The sequence below is a fragment of the Sorex araneus genome, chromosome 2 (genome assembly GCF_027595985.1).
Source record: "Sorex araneus isolate mSorAra2 chromosome 2, mSorAra2.pri, whole genome shotgun sequence".
In the NCBI taxonomy this organism is placed as follows: domain Eukaryota; kingdom Metazoa; phylum Chordata; class Mammalia; order Eulipotyphla; family Soricidae; genus Sorex; species Sorex araneus.
The window spans coordinates 263,034,462-263,051,370 of NC_073303.1; the positions used below are offsets into that span (position 1 = coordinate 263,034,462).

Here is a 16,909-nt window from a genome sequence, read left to right on the forward strand (position 1 = left end):
ACCTGGAGAAGCTGTGTTTAACCTGAGCATATCAGCAGTGGGTCTACTTGCATCCAAAAACATCGACCCAAACCCTGCCTGGAGTAAATGGGCTTCAAGTCCAGGGGTTCCTGGCCGGGTGCGGGGCCCCACAGTGAAAGGAGGCGGCAGGCGGGTGACGGCTCACTTGGACTTTTGACACTGACACGCGCTTTGAAATTGGTGGAAAAGAGGAAGCCCCATTTTATTGAGTTTTTCCCCAAAACTGAGTGTGGAAATGACTGCATCCTTCGGCCCCAATTCCCGTTGTCCATCAAATCCAGAGGTCCCTGGTTCATGCGGCCTCCCACCAGCCCAGTGACCCCTGAAATCTACCTTCCCTAAGTAAGCAGAGTCCCTCACACTGCACTCGAGGCTACTACCGTCTCCCTGGGGACATCTGCCTGGGCGGCTCTGGCCTACCCCTTCCTGTGTCTTGCAGTCTCTGAGCACGCAGCCACACCAGCGTTAAGCCCCTGGCACGAGCTTCCCCTGCCCGAGCCGCACCTGAGGAAGCTCGGTCAGCTCTTCACTGCCCAACACCCTGTGTGCAGCAAGCACCTCCCTTGCACTCCACACCCAGAGCTCCGAGATGGTGAGTGTGTGGGAAGGGCTGGCCTGGCCCCTGCCACAGCTGCCAGTGGACAGTTGGGGGAAGGTGGGAGGTCGCTCACCTGCCCTTGAACTTCCGCCGCAGACTGGCCCTGACGTCCTTGTTGCGCAGCGTGTAGATGAAGGGGTTCAGCACGGGGGTAACCACGGTGTTGAGCACGTGCACAGCTTTGGACAGGTCCAGGCCCTCCCTGATGGAGGTCCGCACGTGCAGGAAGATGGTGGAGCCGTACCAGATGAGCACGACCATCAGGTGCGAGGAGCAGGTGGAGAAGGCCTTGCTGCGGCCGCTGGCTGAGGGGATGCGCAAGATGGTGCTGATGATGTAGATGTAGGAGACCAGCGTGATGAGGCAGGAGCTCAGGATGACCAGGAAGGCGATGGCGAAGGCCACCAGCTCCACGGCCCGAGTGCTGCTGCAGGCCAGAGCTATCCAAGGGGCGATGTCGCAGAAGAAGTGGTTGATGGCGTGGGGGCCGCAGAAGGACAGCCCGCTGATGAGGATGGTGGGCACAGTGATGGCCAGGAAGCCGCAGAGCCAGGAGCCCAGGGCCAGCTGTGCTGAGAGAAGGCTGCTCATGATGGCCCCGTAGTGCAGGGGCGAGCAGATGGCCAGGTAGCGGTCGTAGGCCATGGCCGCCAGGAGGAAGTACTCAGTGCAGCCCAGCGAGAAGACCAGGTACATCTGCAGCAGGCAGCCGGTGAACGAGATGGCCTGGCTGCGGCCCAGCTGAATGGCCAGTGCCTTGGGGACGGCGGCTGTGGTGTACCAGATCTCCAGGAAGGACAGGTTGCTCAGGAAGAAGTACATGGGCGTGTGCAGTGGGCGGGAGGTGGCCACCAGCAGCAGGATGGCCAGGTTGCCGCCCACCGTGAGCACGTACATCACCAGGAACAGCAGGAAGAGCGAGACCTGCAGGGCCGGGGGCCCGGGGAAGCCCAGCAGGAGGAAGTCCCCGGGCAGGCTTGCGTTGTCAGGGCCCATGGAGCCCGGCCATGAGCACACCGCCGTGGACAAGGGGCCCGAGGGAGGGGCCGAGGGCTCACAGCAGGGCCAGGTCTGGTCTCCACAAAGCGGTCTGCAGGCAGCGTCCACCACAGGAGGCCACGCCCGCACTCACGGCTTTGGCGTGAGGCAGCCCACTTCTGCCTGACACAGGCTCCGGGGCAGGCCTGGGCCCTCGGGTGTGAGGCAGCCCACCTCGGCCCAGGAACGGGCTCGGAGTCCGGCTTCTGAGGCAGGCGCCGGCCCAGACCTGCGGTGGAGGAAGGGTGAGCAGACAGACCCCCCTGGCCGCCTCTGCTGCTCTCCTCACACCAGGCGCATCTCCAGGGGAACCCGCGGGGCCTGGCCCCTACTCTGGGCTCGGCCGCAGCCCGGGCCAGGTGCTGGGCGCTGTCCGCACCTCGGTGCTGAAACCGCACTGGGTGCAGAACAGCACGCACACAGGGCCCATGGGAATGAGGGGGCGCCTTTCTCACCCCCACTCCTCCCAGTGCCAACCAGCAGCCCCCACCGGTGCTGTACCCCCCTGTGGTAGAAGGGGCTACGCAAGCCCAAAGGGGGCTCAGGTGTGGGCCTGTGGGAGCTGAGGCTAACCCAGTGTCCGTCTCACTTGGTGAGCGGAGATCCTACGGGAGAGGGAGAGGAAGGTCCTTCCTGGGCCCCATTGTCCACGCACATTCCAGGAAATAAAACCCGTTTTCTGTGTGTGACGCTGGAGATGAGCCGACAGGGACCTGAGAAAGCAGTGCTCGGTGCGGACGTGCAGGGAGATGGACACGCCACAGCTGGACCCCCGAGGACCTCACTCCACTCCAAGTCCCGCGGCACAGTCCTGGGTGTGCCGGCAAGCAGAGCAGAGCACAGAGACTCGAGGACGCGTCCAGAGTGGGCTGTGTCACTGGGCGCAAGACCCCCTGCGTGCACTTATCACACCTGAGATGACGGTACGACTCACGCCGAAAGAGTCTCTGGGCAGAGGAGCCTCTGCAATCACTCAGATGAGGTGGGCAGGAACTCTCTGTGGCATGACACACCCTGGGACACCGCTGCAGCCGCACGACCGGGACTGTGACAGAATCAGAAAACCGCTCAGTGTGACACGGCCCTCTGAGCCATAGGAGCCTGTGAGTAAAGTGGTCCTGCCTATCCTTTCCCACGATCAACATGGAAACTGCTCTGCGATGGCCCATAAGGCGTGGACTGGCAGGAGACCGTGAGTCCAGGTCCGGGTCTGCACCGGTCTGAGAGTGCTGAGAGGTCTGACTCGGGGAACACAGGTGGGGTGCATTCTCCCTGTGTGAGATTTCAGGGGCAGGTCTCAGGCAGCCTCCGGGGCACTTCCCCACAGGGCTAACTCAAAACTCTGAGAGGAAGGTTGATTTCTTTGTTTTAAGTTCACTTTAAGTAACATGTTTTATATAAATCTAAGATTTAACAACTGATGGGGTTTAGTAAGCGGCTTTGATTTCTTGCTTTTGAAAGGGAGCTTGGATGCACGGAGGATGTGATGCTTTTTAAAGGAAGCATGTGCTATTTTAGCAAGAATCCCCACAGCCGCATGGCTTCTGGAGCTGACTGCACGCTATGGCGAGCACCCCGAGCCCCAGTCTGTGAGAATGATTTATCGTCTATTCAACGAGCTGGAGGAACCTTCGGGCCAGACCCGCCCACTCACCCAGGAGCCTCTGTCCTAGCCCATCACCCCCAGTACCTTCCGACGTGGCCGTCTGGAATCACCGGTTCCTCTAGGCAGAGGCCGTTTGCAGGCAGGCTAGTGCCTGCGACCTGCCACTTCCTTCCCTCCTAACGACAGCTGGTCTCTCTTGCGCTCCCTCAGTACTCAAGCTCACTCTGCGCGTGCTGGCTCCTGCCCGCCTTCAACCTCCTGGCTGGCTGCTGCAGGCTGGCGTGTCTCCACTCTTTCATCGTAATAAGCGAAATGCTGAGACAATTTGGTGCAAAGTAATTACTTCCCTGCCCTGTCTTCTGGGAGGTGGCGGCTGGTGATTCTCTCTCCTGGGAAGCAAGGACCTTCACGACAGCCTTCCCCAGGGGGGCCGCGGGTCCCTTTCCAGGTCTGGAGTCAGAGAAGGAAAGAGGAGCCCTTGCAGGTCATCATGTCTTCCAGAGAGAAGGGCCTGAGCTTGTGGACAGGGCATCCCTGCCACCGGGCACTGACAGGACACCACCGCTATCACGAACTCACTTCTCCAATGCTCAGGCCATTCATTCAACATTTCATCTGCTGGCAGGAGCCCAAGTTTTGCTTCCACAGGGTGACTGACGAAAAGACAAATATAGATTTGAATATTTCCCCTTGTTCTCTATGAATCTGGCCACCATATCATTGTTCATTTGCCTTCTAGAGGTCTTCAATAAACTTCACATGTGTGCACCTGGTTGGCAATTATGTATTTTTTGTGGGAATCAAATCCAGGGCCTGACCATGGGGGCAGCACCCCACCCTCCTCACTTGGGCTCCACTGACCTGACAGAAAGCTCACGGCTGGCTCTGAGCCCCTGGCAGTGGGACACAGGCCTTGCCCTCTGCAGCTATATGCCGAGTTGAAGGTTCATCACTGGGGTCCACAGAGCCAAGAGTAGCTCTCCCGGCGCTGGTTGAGGGTGGGCTGGAGGCCCCATGAGTGGCCATGAACAGGGCGAGTTCACAAGGGGTGGCAGGAAGGTGCAAGAAGTCTGGGTCTGCCCCTGGGCTGTGGGAAGGTTCCAGGTAGTGGTGAAAATACGAATGTGGGAGACGGGCAGGCGTCCTCCCTCATGCTGGCACAACCTACCTGAAGTGGTGGGGGCCGGAGGCCTCAGCAGGGAGGAGAGTTTGCAGAAAGCCTAGGGTCCCGTGGGGGCTGCAAAGGTGCAAGCCACAGACAAGGCTCCAAGGTGCCCACCAGAGGCCCAGGACGCACTGGCCATCGAGGCGCAGGTCCTGGCACACGATGCCCTAGGACACGGCTGTGCGCACGGAGGCCTGGCTGGCAGAGGTGGCCATGGGCAGCAGTTCCAGGGTGCACTCCAGGGTGGACACGGAGCTGGCGTGGCTACCGAGTTCAGGGATGGGCCTGGACACAGGGGGGATGTGCAGGCATGGCCTGGGGTGTGCTAGTGCAAGCGACGGCCAGGAAGTTAGCCGCGAGCACTGTCAGGTAGGTGGCCAGGAAGAGCATGCCGCAGGGCGTCCGTACCTCCTGGGCATCCACCAGCTCCACAGGAGAAGCCCATCCCCGAAGGGACGCTGACCATGCAGCTGGCCCTATGCCCCTTCCTCCCCGCCCCCAACCTGTCCCCCTTCCACCTCTCTCCCCTCTATAACCCCCTCCCGCTCTGTCCCCCATCCTACCTCTCCCTCTGTCCCTCTCCCTCCACCCTCCCTCTCTGTCCGCGCCCTAACTAACTGTCTCTCTGTCCCTCCCTCCTCTCCCTACCCCCCCCCCCCCCGTTTCCCAGCCTCCCTCCCTGGGGCTCCTCCTTCCGTCCCTCCTGCCCGCCATCTCTGTCCCCCTCCCTCCCTCTGTCCCTCTCCCTCCACCCTCCCTCTCTGTCCGCGCCCTAACTAACTGTCTCTCTGTCCCTGTCCCTCCCTCCTCTCCCTACCCACCCTGTTCCCCTGCCTCCCTCCCTGTGGCGCCTCCTTCTGTCCCTCCTGCCCGCCATCTCTGTCCCCCTCCCTCCCTCTGTCCCCTCTCTCCATCCCTCCCTCCTTCCCTCTTTCCTGTCCCCCCTCACCTTGCCCGGGGGGGGGCAGTCTGTGTGACTCAGGGGACCCCCATGAGTCTGTAGCTGTAGCAGCTCCTGGGATGCCACTGGCCACCGGCCTCACATCTGCCCCATCGCAGGGGAGCGGCAGCAGCCCGTGAAACAGCTGCACTCAGCCCTGGGACAGCTGCTGATGGCGGCACGTACGTGCTGACAGCATGTCTGCTCAGCTGGGTCGGGGTTCGAGCCACCTGCTGCCGGGGCTACAGGCCCAGCTGCTCGCACCTGCACATGCCCATGGCCTCTTCCTCAGGCACCTGGGCCTCGTCTCCGCCACCGTGCCCAGGCCCACCACCGACTGCTCACCCTGACGGATGGCCCCACAGTGGGCACCTCACGGTCACGTGCTACGACCACTACGTGGCCACCTGCCGCCCACTGCAGTACGAGGCCGCCCTGAGCCGCGGGCCCTGGCTCAGCGGTGGGGTCCAGCCGCTCTCCTGTGACTGTCCACTGCCGAAGCTCTCTTGCTGGCCTGTGTCAGCGAGGCCCTCGGCGTGTGCGGCGCCTTCTTCTGCCCGGTGTGTGCGTGGCTGCCCCACGCGCCCATGTTCTCCGCAACAGCGCGCCAGAGCCTTTTCCACCTGCCTGCACCTGGCCGTGGCGGCGCCTTCCTGCTCAGGGCACAGCGGCCTGCCTCCCCACTGGAACTGGGGGGCCTCTGTGCTGCTCTGCGGCGCCCCCAGGCTGAGCCCTGTCATCTACGGCCTGCGGATCAGGGGCAGCCACTCAGCTTTGGGGGAGCCGCTGGGGCGCGTGTGCTGAGGGTCCTGAGCTCGCCCCTCCTCTGGGTGGGCGTCACTCGCGCCCTCCCTCAAACACGTTATGGCATTTTCTCTGCATTGCTGATGTTTCCACACCGAGTCTTTCCCATCTATATTTACGTATTTACTTAGTTTCTGGTTTTCAGTGTCAGGCACGTGTGATCATTTTGACTTAATTTCACAGTGATAATGAACAAGACTGTCAGGGCCAGGAAGAACGCACAGCAGGTAGGGCACTTGCCTTGCACACGCCAACATGGGTTAGATCCCCAGCACTCTATACAGACTCTCCAGGAGAGACCCCTGAGCACTGAGCCAGGAGTCAGGCCTGAGCACTCCCCAAAAGAACACTGAACAAATCAAATACTGGAAACCAAATCCCTAAGAGCTAATTAAAATAACAATAAAATGAAGAAAATGATTGAAAATGACACAAATTAATGGACCATTGAAAGAGCAGCAGCTGATGCTCAGCCAGGACACGCCCCTGGGGGTCCCAGTCTCTCCGCTGACAGCCGGTGCCCGGTGGCAGGTCTGGCTCCTCCGCTGAAGAGAGCGGCCCCCTCCGGCCTCCTCTCTCTGCACGTGCCTGGGGCTCTGCTGCCCCCCTCAGCTGGCGAGCTGGCTAGGGTGCGGCTGGCCCACGGCTGCTTCTCCTGAGCCTCGGGACGGCCACGGGTCTGTGGAGGGGGGCTGCGGCGAACGGGCTGCGGGTCTCTCGCAGGGTTCCTGGCAGTGAGACAAACACAGATGATCTTACTCCAGTGTGGAGAAGGAAAGGAAGCCAGTGAATATCGGACCCCGAGAGGAGACCGGGGGTGCCGTGAGGGAGGGAGGCAGGGGAAGGGCTGGGTGGAACGAGCTCTAGGTGTTGCTGGGGACTCATGCAGGTGGTGCGGCTGTGCCCGAAACCGACATCCTGTGATAAACCAAAGCTGCTCCGATGGCAATAAAGGCCTTTCAGCCTGTGTGTGGGTTCGACCCTGGGAAGTGCTGTGGGAATAGAAGATCTAGCTTTTCCCATCGCGGTGAACCCCGCATTCTGCTTTCTTCAGTTCCCATTCCACTGGCCACTCCCTGGGGCCCCAGTGTCCAGTTCCCTGTTTGTTCCTACTCCCAGCTGCAGACGTCTGTCCTGTCGCCCGACCCACTGGTTCAGCGTGCATTTCTCACGCGTGAGTGTACTCATGGAGACATATAACCCACACGCACACATCCATGAGAACTGCCCAGTGAATACATGTGAGCGTGTATGGACACGGGCTGGTTCCAGAGAGGGGGGTGGGGAGGCAGGCAGCACGCCCCAGTGCCTCCATGGAGCCCCTGCGTGGTGCGAGGGAGGGGCAGCTCCCAGACCTGTGGAGAGAAACTACCTCTGGGGGATGTGGCCGCTGGGTGGCCAGAGGGGAGGCCCGTCTAGCCTTCACCCAGAGTGCCAGAGCTTCTCCGTGGACCCCCATGCCTGGGCGGACAGACCTCCATAGGGAGCAGGGGGTTCTCAGAGTCTGAAACCCTTCAGAGCCCAGCCCACGGGCAGGCAACACTCTTTTTACTTATCTCTGGTTTGGAGGTTACCCTGGCCGTGCTCAGGGCTTACTCCTGCTCTGATCTCAGGGGCCGGTCTTGGCGGCTGCCGGGGTGGAGGTGGGGCTATGGGACGCTGTGCTTGCGGCAAATGACCGCCCCTGCCGCACTTTCTTCTCGAAGGAGAATTTATTGAGCTGCGTACGACCAAGGTGGCTGGCAGTGGTGCGCAGATGTGACTGGCACACGGAAAGGGGCTCAGTGACCCCCTGGGCACACATCACAGCATTTCCTTTCACGGAGGGACAAACTCGACCTGGGCCTGGAGACAGGACCTTCGTGATGCCGGGCTGTTTCCTACGGTGCTGTGCCTGAGGAACACCCACACCTGGGCCCTGCCACAGCCCGGCCCAGACACCCGAAGCCTCGCTGCGTATTTCTAATGGCCTGGGGTGGAACATGGTGGAATGATGCAGCTGGCGGAGAGGTGGACAGAACACAGGTTGTTTTCTCAATGACCAGAGCAGGGGATGATGGGCAGCATCATGCCTTGTCCACGTCACTTCAGACTCGGCTACTGCCAGGGAAGGACAGAGCACAGGGACAAGGAAGTGGGCCCCACTCCCTACACACACACACACACACACACACACACACACACACACACACACACACACACACACACACGGGTGATCTGGTGCCCTTTAAGAAAGCCAGAGGAGACCGAGTGTGCCGTGTGCCAGGTCAGGAAGCAGTGAGCAAGCCGTGTCTGCCCTGGAGCTCCGCTGGGCCGTGACACCCTTTATTGCATGAAACCCTCCGCTAGAGTGAAGAGGGTAGACAAACCCAGGGGCAAGTGCTGTGGGACAAGACTCCGGGTAGGAAGCTGGAGCTTCGTCAAGCCTGGCACTGCGCTGCCCACCCGCCCCGCCCCGCCCCACCGAGCGGCAGACGAGATGTATGGGTTCAGCCTGACTTCGCGGGGCACATCAGGGTGCCCGTGTCCACCCTGGCACGTCCCCCCTGACTTTCCACAGCAGCCTCCTCAGCGCCGCCTTCATGTCCTTGTTCCTCAGGCTGTAGATGAGGGGGTTCAGGGAGGGCGGCAGCACGGCATACAGCACGGAGAGGAGCAGGTCCAGGAAAGACGGGGAGTCGGGCACTGGCTTCAGGTAGGCGGCGGCTCCAGTCAGGAGGAAGGTGGAGACAACGGCCAGATGGGGCAGGCAGGTGGAGAAGGCCTTGGCGCGGCCCTGACTGGCAGCCGTGCTCAGCACCGCCCTGAAGATGTACACGTATGAGCAGGTGATGGCCAGCAGGCAGAGAAAGCCGTAGAGCACTCCGGCCGCCACACTGACGCTGATGGCCATGTGGTCGGTCGAGCAGGAGATCTTCAGCAGGGCCGGCACGTCACAGAAGAACTGGGGGACCCTCCTGGAGCCGCAGAAAGACAGGGAGAAGGTGCCGCCCGCGTACAGGCTCCCGAACAGGCCCCCCAGGCCCCAGGAGGCCACTGCGAAGCGCACGCACAGGGCCCTGCCCATGACGACCTCGTAGTGCAGCGGGTGGCAGACGGCCACGTAGCGGTCATACGCCATGGCCGTGAGCAGGAAGAGCTCAGAGCCCGCGAAGTGGATGACCAGCAGCACCTGCAGCAGGCAGCCGGCCCGCGGGATGCAGCTGCGGTGCGAGAAGGAGCCGGCGACGAGGCGCGGCACGGTGACGGAGACGAGGCCGGCGTCCAGCAGGGACAGGTGCTTCAGGAAGAAGTACATGGGCGTGTGCAGGCAGCGGTCCAGGCTGACCAGCAGGACGATGAGCAGGTTGCCCAGGAGCGAGCCCAGGTAGACGAGCAGGAACAGGGCTCCGTGCAGCCACTGCAGCTCCCGGGAGGCGGAGAACTGCACCAGGCAGAAGTCCGTGCTGCCCGTCAGGTTGCCCATGGCCTCGGCTCGCCCATGCCTCCTGGGGAAGGGGTGCAGGGACACAAATGGGGTTCCAGAGACTGCATCTGGGACCGAATCCTCTGCAGGAACTGTTTTCTAAACCCAGGCTCTTGGTCACTTAATGGGGTGGGCACGGGCCCCTAAGACTCTTGAGCTATTTCTGCACAGAGGGCGGGACGGGGGCTCCCCCAGGAGTGGCCTTGGGTTCGGGTCACGCCCCATCATGTGGCACCATCTGCGCACAGACACTGCACAGCTCTGCCCTCCTCGGGTCCTTCCTGCTACACTGACTACAGGAAAACCAAGCACTGAGCACCAGTCACAGACTGAAGAACATTTTTTTTGCAGGAAGAGGTTTTAACTGTAAACGCAGAGGCTGTGTCTGAGAGCAGCACCACTCTGAGAATGAGTAAGAACAGAGGGCGACCAAGTATTATGCAAAGTCCAGTCTGATCCAAGTCCAAGATAAGAAAATGGCTCCGTCTGAGACTATGATAATCAGTTTAGGCTGGAGCCACAGTACTGCGGGGAGGGCACTGGTCTTAAACTCGGCTGACTCAAGTTCGATCCCTGGAACCCTATATGGCACCCTGAGCCCAGCCAGAAGTGGTCCCTGAGCACAGAGCCTGGGATAAGTACTGAGCACTGCTGGGTGCTCTCCGAAGCCCCTCCTCCCAGGGGCAAGGTAGGTGGCGGGAAAGAGAAGATAAAGCAAAAAGCATGCTTGGAAATGGAACTGAGGCGGGAGGCGGGATGCAGAAGGGAAAGCTGACCAGGCAGGTCTGCCTTTACTCTCGGGCTCACCCACCCTCCCCTGGGATCAGTGCCCACTGGCAGGGGGCCTTCTGGGAGGGACAAGCACTCAGCATGAGGAAGGAGCGGCACATCCAGGCACAGCTGTGGCGGCAAGCTCAGGCGGGGAAGGCCAGGAGGTGCCATCTGCGGAACGAGGGTGGCTTTGGGAGCGGTGGGCAGCTTGGAGGCTCCACCCTCCTTCTGAAAGGAGCCAGAGGAGGGTGGGTGCGCAGGTCCCGGGTGCTGCCCAGCTCACAGCCTTATCCCCGAAAGCTAACCACAGGGATCCCTCACCTTCATCCCGGAAGTACTCAGGTCCCCCCAGGGCTGAGATTCAGGGCTGGAGGCAGGGTGGCCAAGACGTCACAGTCCCCAAGTCTCCTCAAATCCGGGCGAAAGCCAACATGCTCGCAGCACCTACCCCGTGGGCAGTTCCTCGAGGGCCAGCTGAAGGCGCCATCATCTCTGAGGGCCCCCACTGGGACTCCGTGCCCACCATCACACTGCTGACGTCTGTGACCCTACTGGCTGCGTTTGGACAGAGGAGCCCCGGGTGAGAATGTAGGGGAGGAAGGCAAATGCACGAGGCCAGGACCGGGGACTGAGGCTTCTTCCTGCATCCCCTCAGTGCTCCCCTGGGCAGGGCCTGCCCGCCTGGGGACTCCGGAGAGACCTGCTCTCTTGTGGGGAGACACCCTGAGCTGGAATGAGCCGAGCGCCTGCGGCCATCGGACACTCCTGGGCTCGGGCTCGGGGGCTGACACGAGCTGGGCTGTAATCTCAGCAGAGGCCATGGCCCAGGCACGGGCTGACCAGCTCCCGCACCAGCTCGTGGCCGCGGGACAGGAGTTTTCCTTGTGCCACCCGAGCTGTGTGAGATCGGGAGAAACGCCCAGGGTTTCCGCTGACACGTCTGCCTGGACGTTAGGTTTCATCCGTGTCACAAACGGTCTCTATCAGGGAGGCCGATAGGGCAGCCCAGGGATGGATGCAACGTGAATTTAAGACAAGGAGGAGGGGGGATCTCCAGCGGAGAGGCTCCCTGAGGACCTGGCCACCAGGAACAGTGGGCAGTGACTGGGTGTGGGTCAGCCACGGGCTGTTTGTTCCGAGGGCTACAGCCCCAGACTGGGATCCCGTCTACCCAGGCTTGCCCAAGGGAGTGCCTGGCCAGTGGGGGTGTCCATCCTGAAGACCAGCCCCCCCCAATGGCACCCTCAGGGGTGTCTGAGGTGGCCCCGGCGTCCATGTGCTGGTCCCCCCCCCCCCCCCGGCCAGGAACTCGGCCCTCACCTGCTCGCTCACCTGCGAACAGCAGAGCACACACAGTCAGGCGGGGAGCGCGCCTCGGCCGAGTCACTTCCTGAGAGCCGTGGGCACGTGTGGGAGGCCCCAGGCTGGCTCGTCCCCACAGGCTGGCTGCGCCTGTCTGCACACGGCCGCGCTTTATGGACCGCCGGGAGGGCAGGGTGAAGCTCTCAGGGGGCCGGGGAGGAGCCAGGTGGCTCTGCGGGGAGTTCCAGGGCCATGCTGCCACCCGGCCCCCTCCTGCCTTGCCAACACCGGGGGGGGGAAGCCCCCCGGGTCTCATCAGATGACGAAGACGTGCGTGCATGCCACCCTCAGTGGACACTACCACCAGTTCCCCCGGAGCCTGGCTTCAGTTCTGGTGCCCAGAAGCAGTGAAACAGCAGGCTTCCATCTTCCCCCAAGTGCCCACCTGGGGGGTCCAGGAAGTGGGGGACGAGGGTCCCCAGCACCATATGACCTTCCCCGAGGCTTGTGTTTGGGTCCCTTCCCCTGGGCGTCCCCCACCGACGAGAGTGGCAGCTGCTGGGTGGACGAAGGCCCTCGGCTGATGCCAAGAGACAACCGGCCTCTTCCTGCAAGTCCCAGGGCCCAGTGGGACGAGACTGTCACACAGTGGCCATGCGTGGGAGTCCGTGGCAAACTTCCATGGAACTGGAGGCAGGTGTGGCAGCCGGTAGCAAGGATACGCCCTTCTGGGCTTCAGGTCCGGGTGGAGGCTTTGCTGGGAAAGGACATGCTTGGTGACCCGCAGACTAAGCCAACAGGCCACTGCACGCCCAGACACTGGGGTCAAGCCAGACGGTGGCAGCACACCAGCAGAACACCTAGAACAGGACAGCAGGGCCCCTGGCTGTCAGTGGCACTGAGCCGGAGTCCATGCCAGGGTCACAGTGAGCGAGAGCAGAGTGGAACCAAGTCCCCAGGTTCCAAGAAGGCCCGTGAGCATGTGTGACACTCAGAGGAGGAACAGCCCCCAGCCCTGGTGCTCCTTCCTCCTGGCCCTGGACACTCCAAGGCTCCGGCCCAGAGCCCTGGACAGTCCCTCTGTCCCTGCCAAGGACTGATGCGGGCGAGGGCCTGTTTCCCTGTCTCCTGCTGAGGCTGTCTCTGGCTTGGGGTTGCTCTCCCCACACCCTGCAAAATCCTGCTCCAGTGGCCAGCGTGGCCGTGGGGCCTCTGCTGCTGCACACGCACCTCCCTTACCGCTGAGACCCTGCAGAGCCACCAGAGAGGCAGATGCTACACACATGGCTGTGTGCCACCCCGGCCAGCACCTCAGGGTACCCTGCCACACCCACCCCAGACAGCGTCTCAGGGTACCCTGCCACACCCACCCCAGCCAGCACCTCAGGGTACCCTGCCACACCCACCCAGACAGCACCTCAGGGTACCCGTGCCACACCCACCCCAGCCAGCATCTCAGGGTACCCTGCCACACCCACCCCAGTCAGCACCTCAGGCGGGTACCGTGTCACACCCACCCCAGACAGCATCTCAGGGTACCCGTGCCACACCCACCCCAGTCAGCACCTCAGGCGGGTACCGTGTCACACCCACCCCAGACAGCATCTCAGGGTACCCGTGCCACACCCACCCCAGCCAGCATCTCAGGGTACCCTGCCACACCCACCCCAGTCAGCACCTCAGGCATGTCCTGCCACACCCACCCCAGACAGCACCTCAGGGTACCCGTGCCACACCCACCCCAGTCAGCACCTCAGGCGGGTACCGTGTCACACCCACCCCAGACAGCATCTCAGGGTACCCGTGCCACACCCACCCCAGCCAGCACCTCAGGGTACCCGTGCCACACCCACCCCAGCCAGCATCTCAGGCGTGTCTGTGCCACACCCACCCCAGTCAGCACCTCAGGGTACCCGTGCCACACCCACCCCAGACAACATCTCAGGGTACCCGTGCCACACCCACCCCAGTCAGCACCTCAGGCTGTCCGTGCCACATCCACCCCAGCCAGCATCTCAGGGTACCCGTGCCACACCCACCCCAGCCAGCATCTCAGGCGGGTACCGTGCCACACCCACCCCAGCCAGCATCTCAGGGTACCCGTGCCACACCCACCCCAGTCAGCACCTCAGGCTACCCGTGCCACACCCACCCCGGCTAGCTTCATAGCCACGCCTGCCCGTGCCACTTCAGCCAGCATCTCAGCTGTGCCTGTGCCACCACAGCCACTGCCACAGGAGCAGCAGCCCAGGAAGCAAGTAAGTGAGAACAGAGAGAAAGTATACGTGAGTCTGGTGTGTGTGACCTAAGACACTGAGGCCCAGCAGTGATGGCACAAAGCCACTTAGCTCAGTCAGGGCACGAAATTCCAGCAAGTAAAACTCAACACAGGGGCTGGAGCAATAGCACAACAGATAGGGCATTTGCCTTGCACGCAGCTGACCCGGGTTCGATTCCCAGCATCCCATATGGCCCCCCGAGCACTGCAAGGAGTAATTCCTGAGTGCAGAGCCAGAAGTAACCCCTGAGCATCGCCGGGTGTGACCCAAAAAAGCAAAAACACAAACAAACCTCAGCACAAGCTTTAAAAAGATACAACAATTCAATGCCATAAAACTCCAATAAAAAGAGAAATTATCATTGGGCTACACTAGCATGCGATAGGGACAAACAGAGACGTTACTGGCGCCCGCTTGAGCAAATTGAGGATCAACGGGATGACAAGTGATACAAAAAGAGAAAAATAGTTTCTTATTTTACTTGTAAGAAAGAGCAAATAAAAGTGAAAATGGGCGTAAACTTCTGATCACTGTGAACATCCGGGAAGTCTGAGAGCAGTGATTGGGGTCATTGCTTTCTTCGACATCCCCTGCTTTCTAAGAATCTGGCTTCAAACCCTTTGTCCCGGTTTGTTCTCCATACCTGCTGAGGTCTGGGGGCAAGGGGTCGACTTCCCGTTGGCAGAACCTGAGGTGGTGTTGGGGCCCACAAGCCCGTTCCTGCCCAGCGCCGGGTACAGAGGCTGCCTCCTGCCTTCCCACCCAGCCACACTGTCCCCACTGAGCCACGGGCACGAGCTCCTGGGACTCTGTTCTGGGACTGCCCGGCCAGCCCCCCGACCCACCACAGTGCCAGAGTTTGGAGGCTGCCCAGGCCCCCGCAGCCTCTCACCAACACGCTGATGCGGGCCTCCTCCTCCTGCCCACGAGGGAGCCGAGTGTCCCTCTGACATGGCATTCAGCATCCCAGGCACGCGCTCACGGCCTTCCCTCGCAGAGCCGAGAGTGGCTGAGTCTCCACCGCAGCCTCCCCAGTGCAGCCTTGATCTCCTTGTTCCTCAGACTGTAGATGAGGGGGTTCAGTGACGGGGGCAGAACAGAGTAGAGCGCGGACACCAGGAGGTCGAGCAGCCCCGGGGAGTCGGGCACTGGCTTCAGGTAGGCAGCCGTGCCTGTGACAATGAAGGTGGTGATGACGGTGAGGTGGGGGACGCAGGTGGAGAAGGCCTTGGTGCGGCCCTGCAGCGACGGGATCCGCATCACCGTGTGGAAGATGCTGACGTAGGAGAAGCCGACAGACACGAAGCAGAAGAGCGCGTACACGACCCCGGCCGCCACGCTGACGCTGATGGCCATGTGGTCGGTCGAGCAGGAGATCTTCAGCAGGGCCGGCACGTCACAGAAGAACTGGGGGACCCTCCTGGAGCCGCAGAAAGACAGGGAGAAGGTGCCGCCCGCGTACAGGCTCCCGAACAGGCCCCCCAGGCCCCAGGAGGCCACGGCGAAGCGCACGCACAGGGCCCTGCCCATGACGACCTCGTAGTGCAGCGGGTGGCAGACGGCCACATAGCGGTCATACGCCATGGCCGTGAGCAGGAAGAGCTCAGAGCCCGCGAAGTGGATGACCAGCAGCACCTGCAGCAGGCAGCCGGCCCGCGGGATGCAGCTGCGGTGCGAGAAGGAGCCGGCGACGAGGCGCGGCACGGTGACGGAGATGAGGCCGGCGTCCAGCAGGGACAGGTGCTTCAGGAAGAAGTACATGGGCGTGTGCAGGCAGCGGTCCAGGCTGACCAGCAGGACGATGAGCAGGTTGCCCAGGAGCGAGCCCAGGTAGACGAGTAGGAACAGGGCTCCGTGCAGCCACTGCAGCTCCTGGGAGGCGGAGAACTGCACCAGGCAGAAGTCCGTGCTGCCCGTCAGGTTGCCCATGGCCTCGGCTCGCCGAGTGTGGCCACGGGCGGGCAGGATGGACTCAGCGCCACACAGACCCCGCTCCTGCCCAAGCGGGAGGGTCGTGTCTTGGGTTACGGCCCCGCTGTGGGTGCTGAGGGAGCGGGCAAGGCTGAGAGCAGGGGTGTGCTCGTGTGACCTGCGCGGCTCTGAGGGTCTTGCACAGTCTCACAACTCCCCTGCGTCCAACACACAAGGAAAATTTCTGGAAAACAAATAAAAATGGCACCTTTTGTTGCTGTTCTTTATCTGGCCACCCTCGTCTTGGAGCTCAGGACTTTCTCTTGGCTCTGTGCTCAGGATCACGCCTGGCAGGTTTTGGGGGACCAAACTGTCAGCTACACGTGAGGCAAGTGCCCGACCCACTGTCCTTTCGCTCCAGGCCCAACATCAAGTCGGGCCGACAACTTGCTTTGCACACTCAGCCCTTACGCCCGCAGAGAAGCATGAGACCCGCTGGCCTCAGTGTGGATGTGGCTGCCCTGAGGGAGAGGACATGCGAGGCAGCAAGAAGGGAGCGTGGTCACCAGGGTGCCTGTGGGCACAGGCTCACCACAAGGCACAGCCGAGCTGACACTGGGGGAGGGGATGTCTACAGAAGCTGCGCTGAGCCCAACTCCCCTGAGCGAACGGCACTGCCCACAGGAAGGCACAGGGCACTTCCTGCCTCGCCAAGGTCTGGGCCCCGCTGTCCCTCCAGCTCAGTGGCCTGCGTCTGCGTCTGGTATTGAGTCTCCCTCCCTCCGCCCTCCCCCCCGCCCCCTACACACACACACACACACACACACTCACACACACACTCACACACACACTCACACACACACACGCACTCACACACACACACTCACACACACACACTCACACACACACACACACACACACACACACACACACACACGCTGTTGAGGTCACAGACTTGGCTGCCTGAGAGGCACCAGCAGCCCCGCCAGGCTCCCTCTGAGGGCTGAG

General features: G+C 61.9%; 3 protein-coding genes across 3 annotated transcripts; all 3 read right to left on the reverse strand.

Moving 5' to 3' along the window:
• Positions 1-688: 688 nt before the first annotated feature.
• On the reverse strand, positions 689-1,615 carry LOC101556172 (olfactory receptor 6F1). Its single transcript, XM_004611503.2, has one exon. The coding sequence runs from the start codon at positions 1,613-1,615 to the stop codon at positions 689-691; it is 927 nt and encodes a 308-aa protein (XP_004611560.1).
• A 6,166-nt stretch (positions 1,616-7,781) lies between these two features.
• LOC101541450 (olfactory receptor 14K1-like) lies at positions 7,782-10,736 on the reverse strand. The gene is made up of 4 exons (XM_004611602.2): positions 10,731-10,736; positions 10,450-10,637; positions 8,724-9,660; positions 7,782-7,934 (listed from the first exon to the last, which is right to left on the reverse strand). The coding sequence occupies exons 1-4, from the start codon at positions 10,734-10,736 to the stop codon at positions 7,782-7,784; spliced, it is 1,284 nt and encodes a 427-aa protein (XP_004611659.2).
• A 4,232-nt stretch (positions 10,737-14,968) lies between these two features.
• On the reverse strand, positions 14,969-15,919 carry LOC101541713 (olfactory receptor 14A2-like). Its single transcript, XM_004611603.2, has one exon. The coding sequence runs from the start codon at positions 15,917-15,919 to the stop codon at positions 14,969-14,971; it is 951 nt and encodes a 316-aa protein (XP_004611660.2).
• Between the last annotated feature and the right edge of the window lie 990 nt (positions 15,920-16,909).

What these genes read in the sequence shown, in the direction of transcription:
- LOC101556172 (XM_004611503.2), bottom strand. Translation starts at nt 1,615, where the DNA reads ATGGGCCCTGACAACGCAAGCCTGCCCGGGGACTTCCTCCTGCTGGGC.
- LOC101541450 (XM_004611602.2), bottom strand. An exon ending in GGCACTGATCCCAGGGGAGG is followed by an intron (nt 9,661 to 10,449) that starts GTGGGTGAGCCC and finishes CCCCTTCCCCAG; the next exon opens with GAGGCATGGGCGAGCCGAGG. An exon ending in TGAGGAGGCTGCTGTGGAAA is followed by an intron (nt 7,935 to 8,723) that starts GTCAGGGGGGAC and finishes TCCGTGTGCCAG; the next exon opens with TCACATCTGCGCACCACTGC.
- LOC101541713 (XM_004611603.2), bottom strand. Translation starts at nt 15,919, where the DNA reads ATGGGCAACCTGACGGGCAGCACGGACTTCTGCCTGGTGCAGTTCTCC.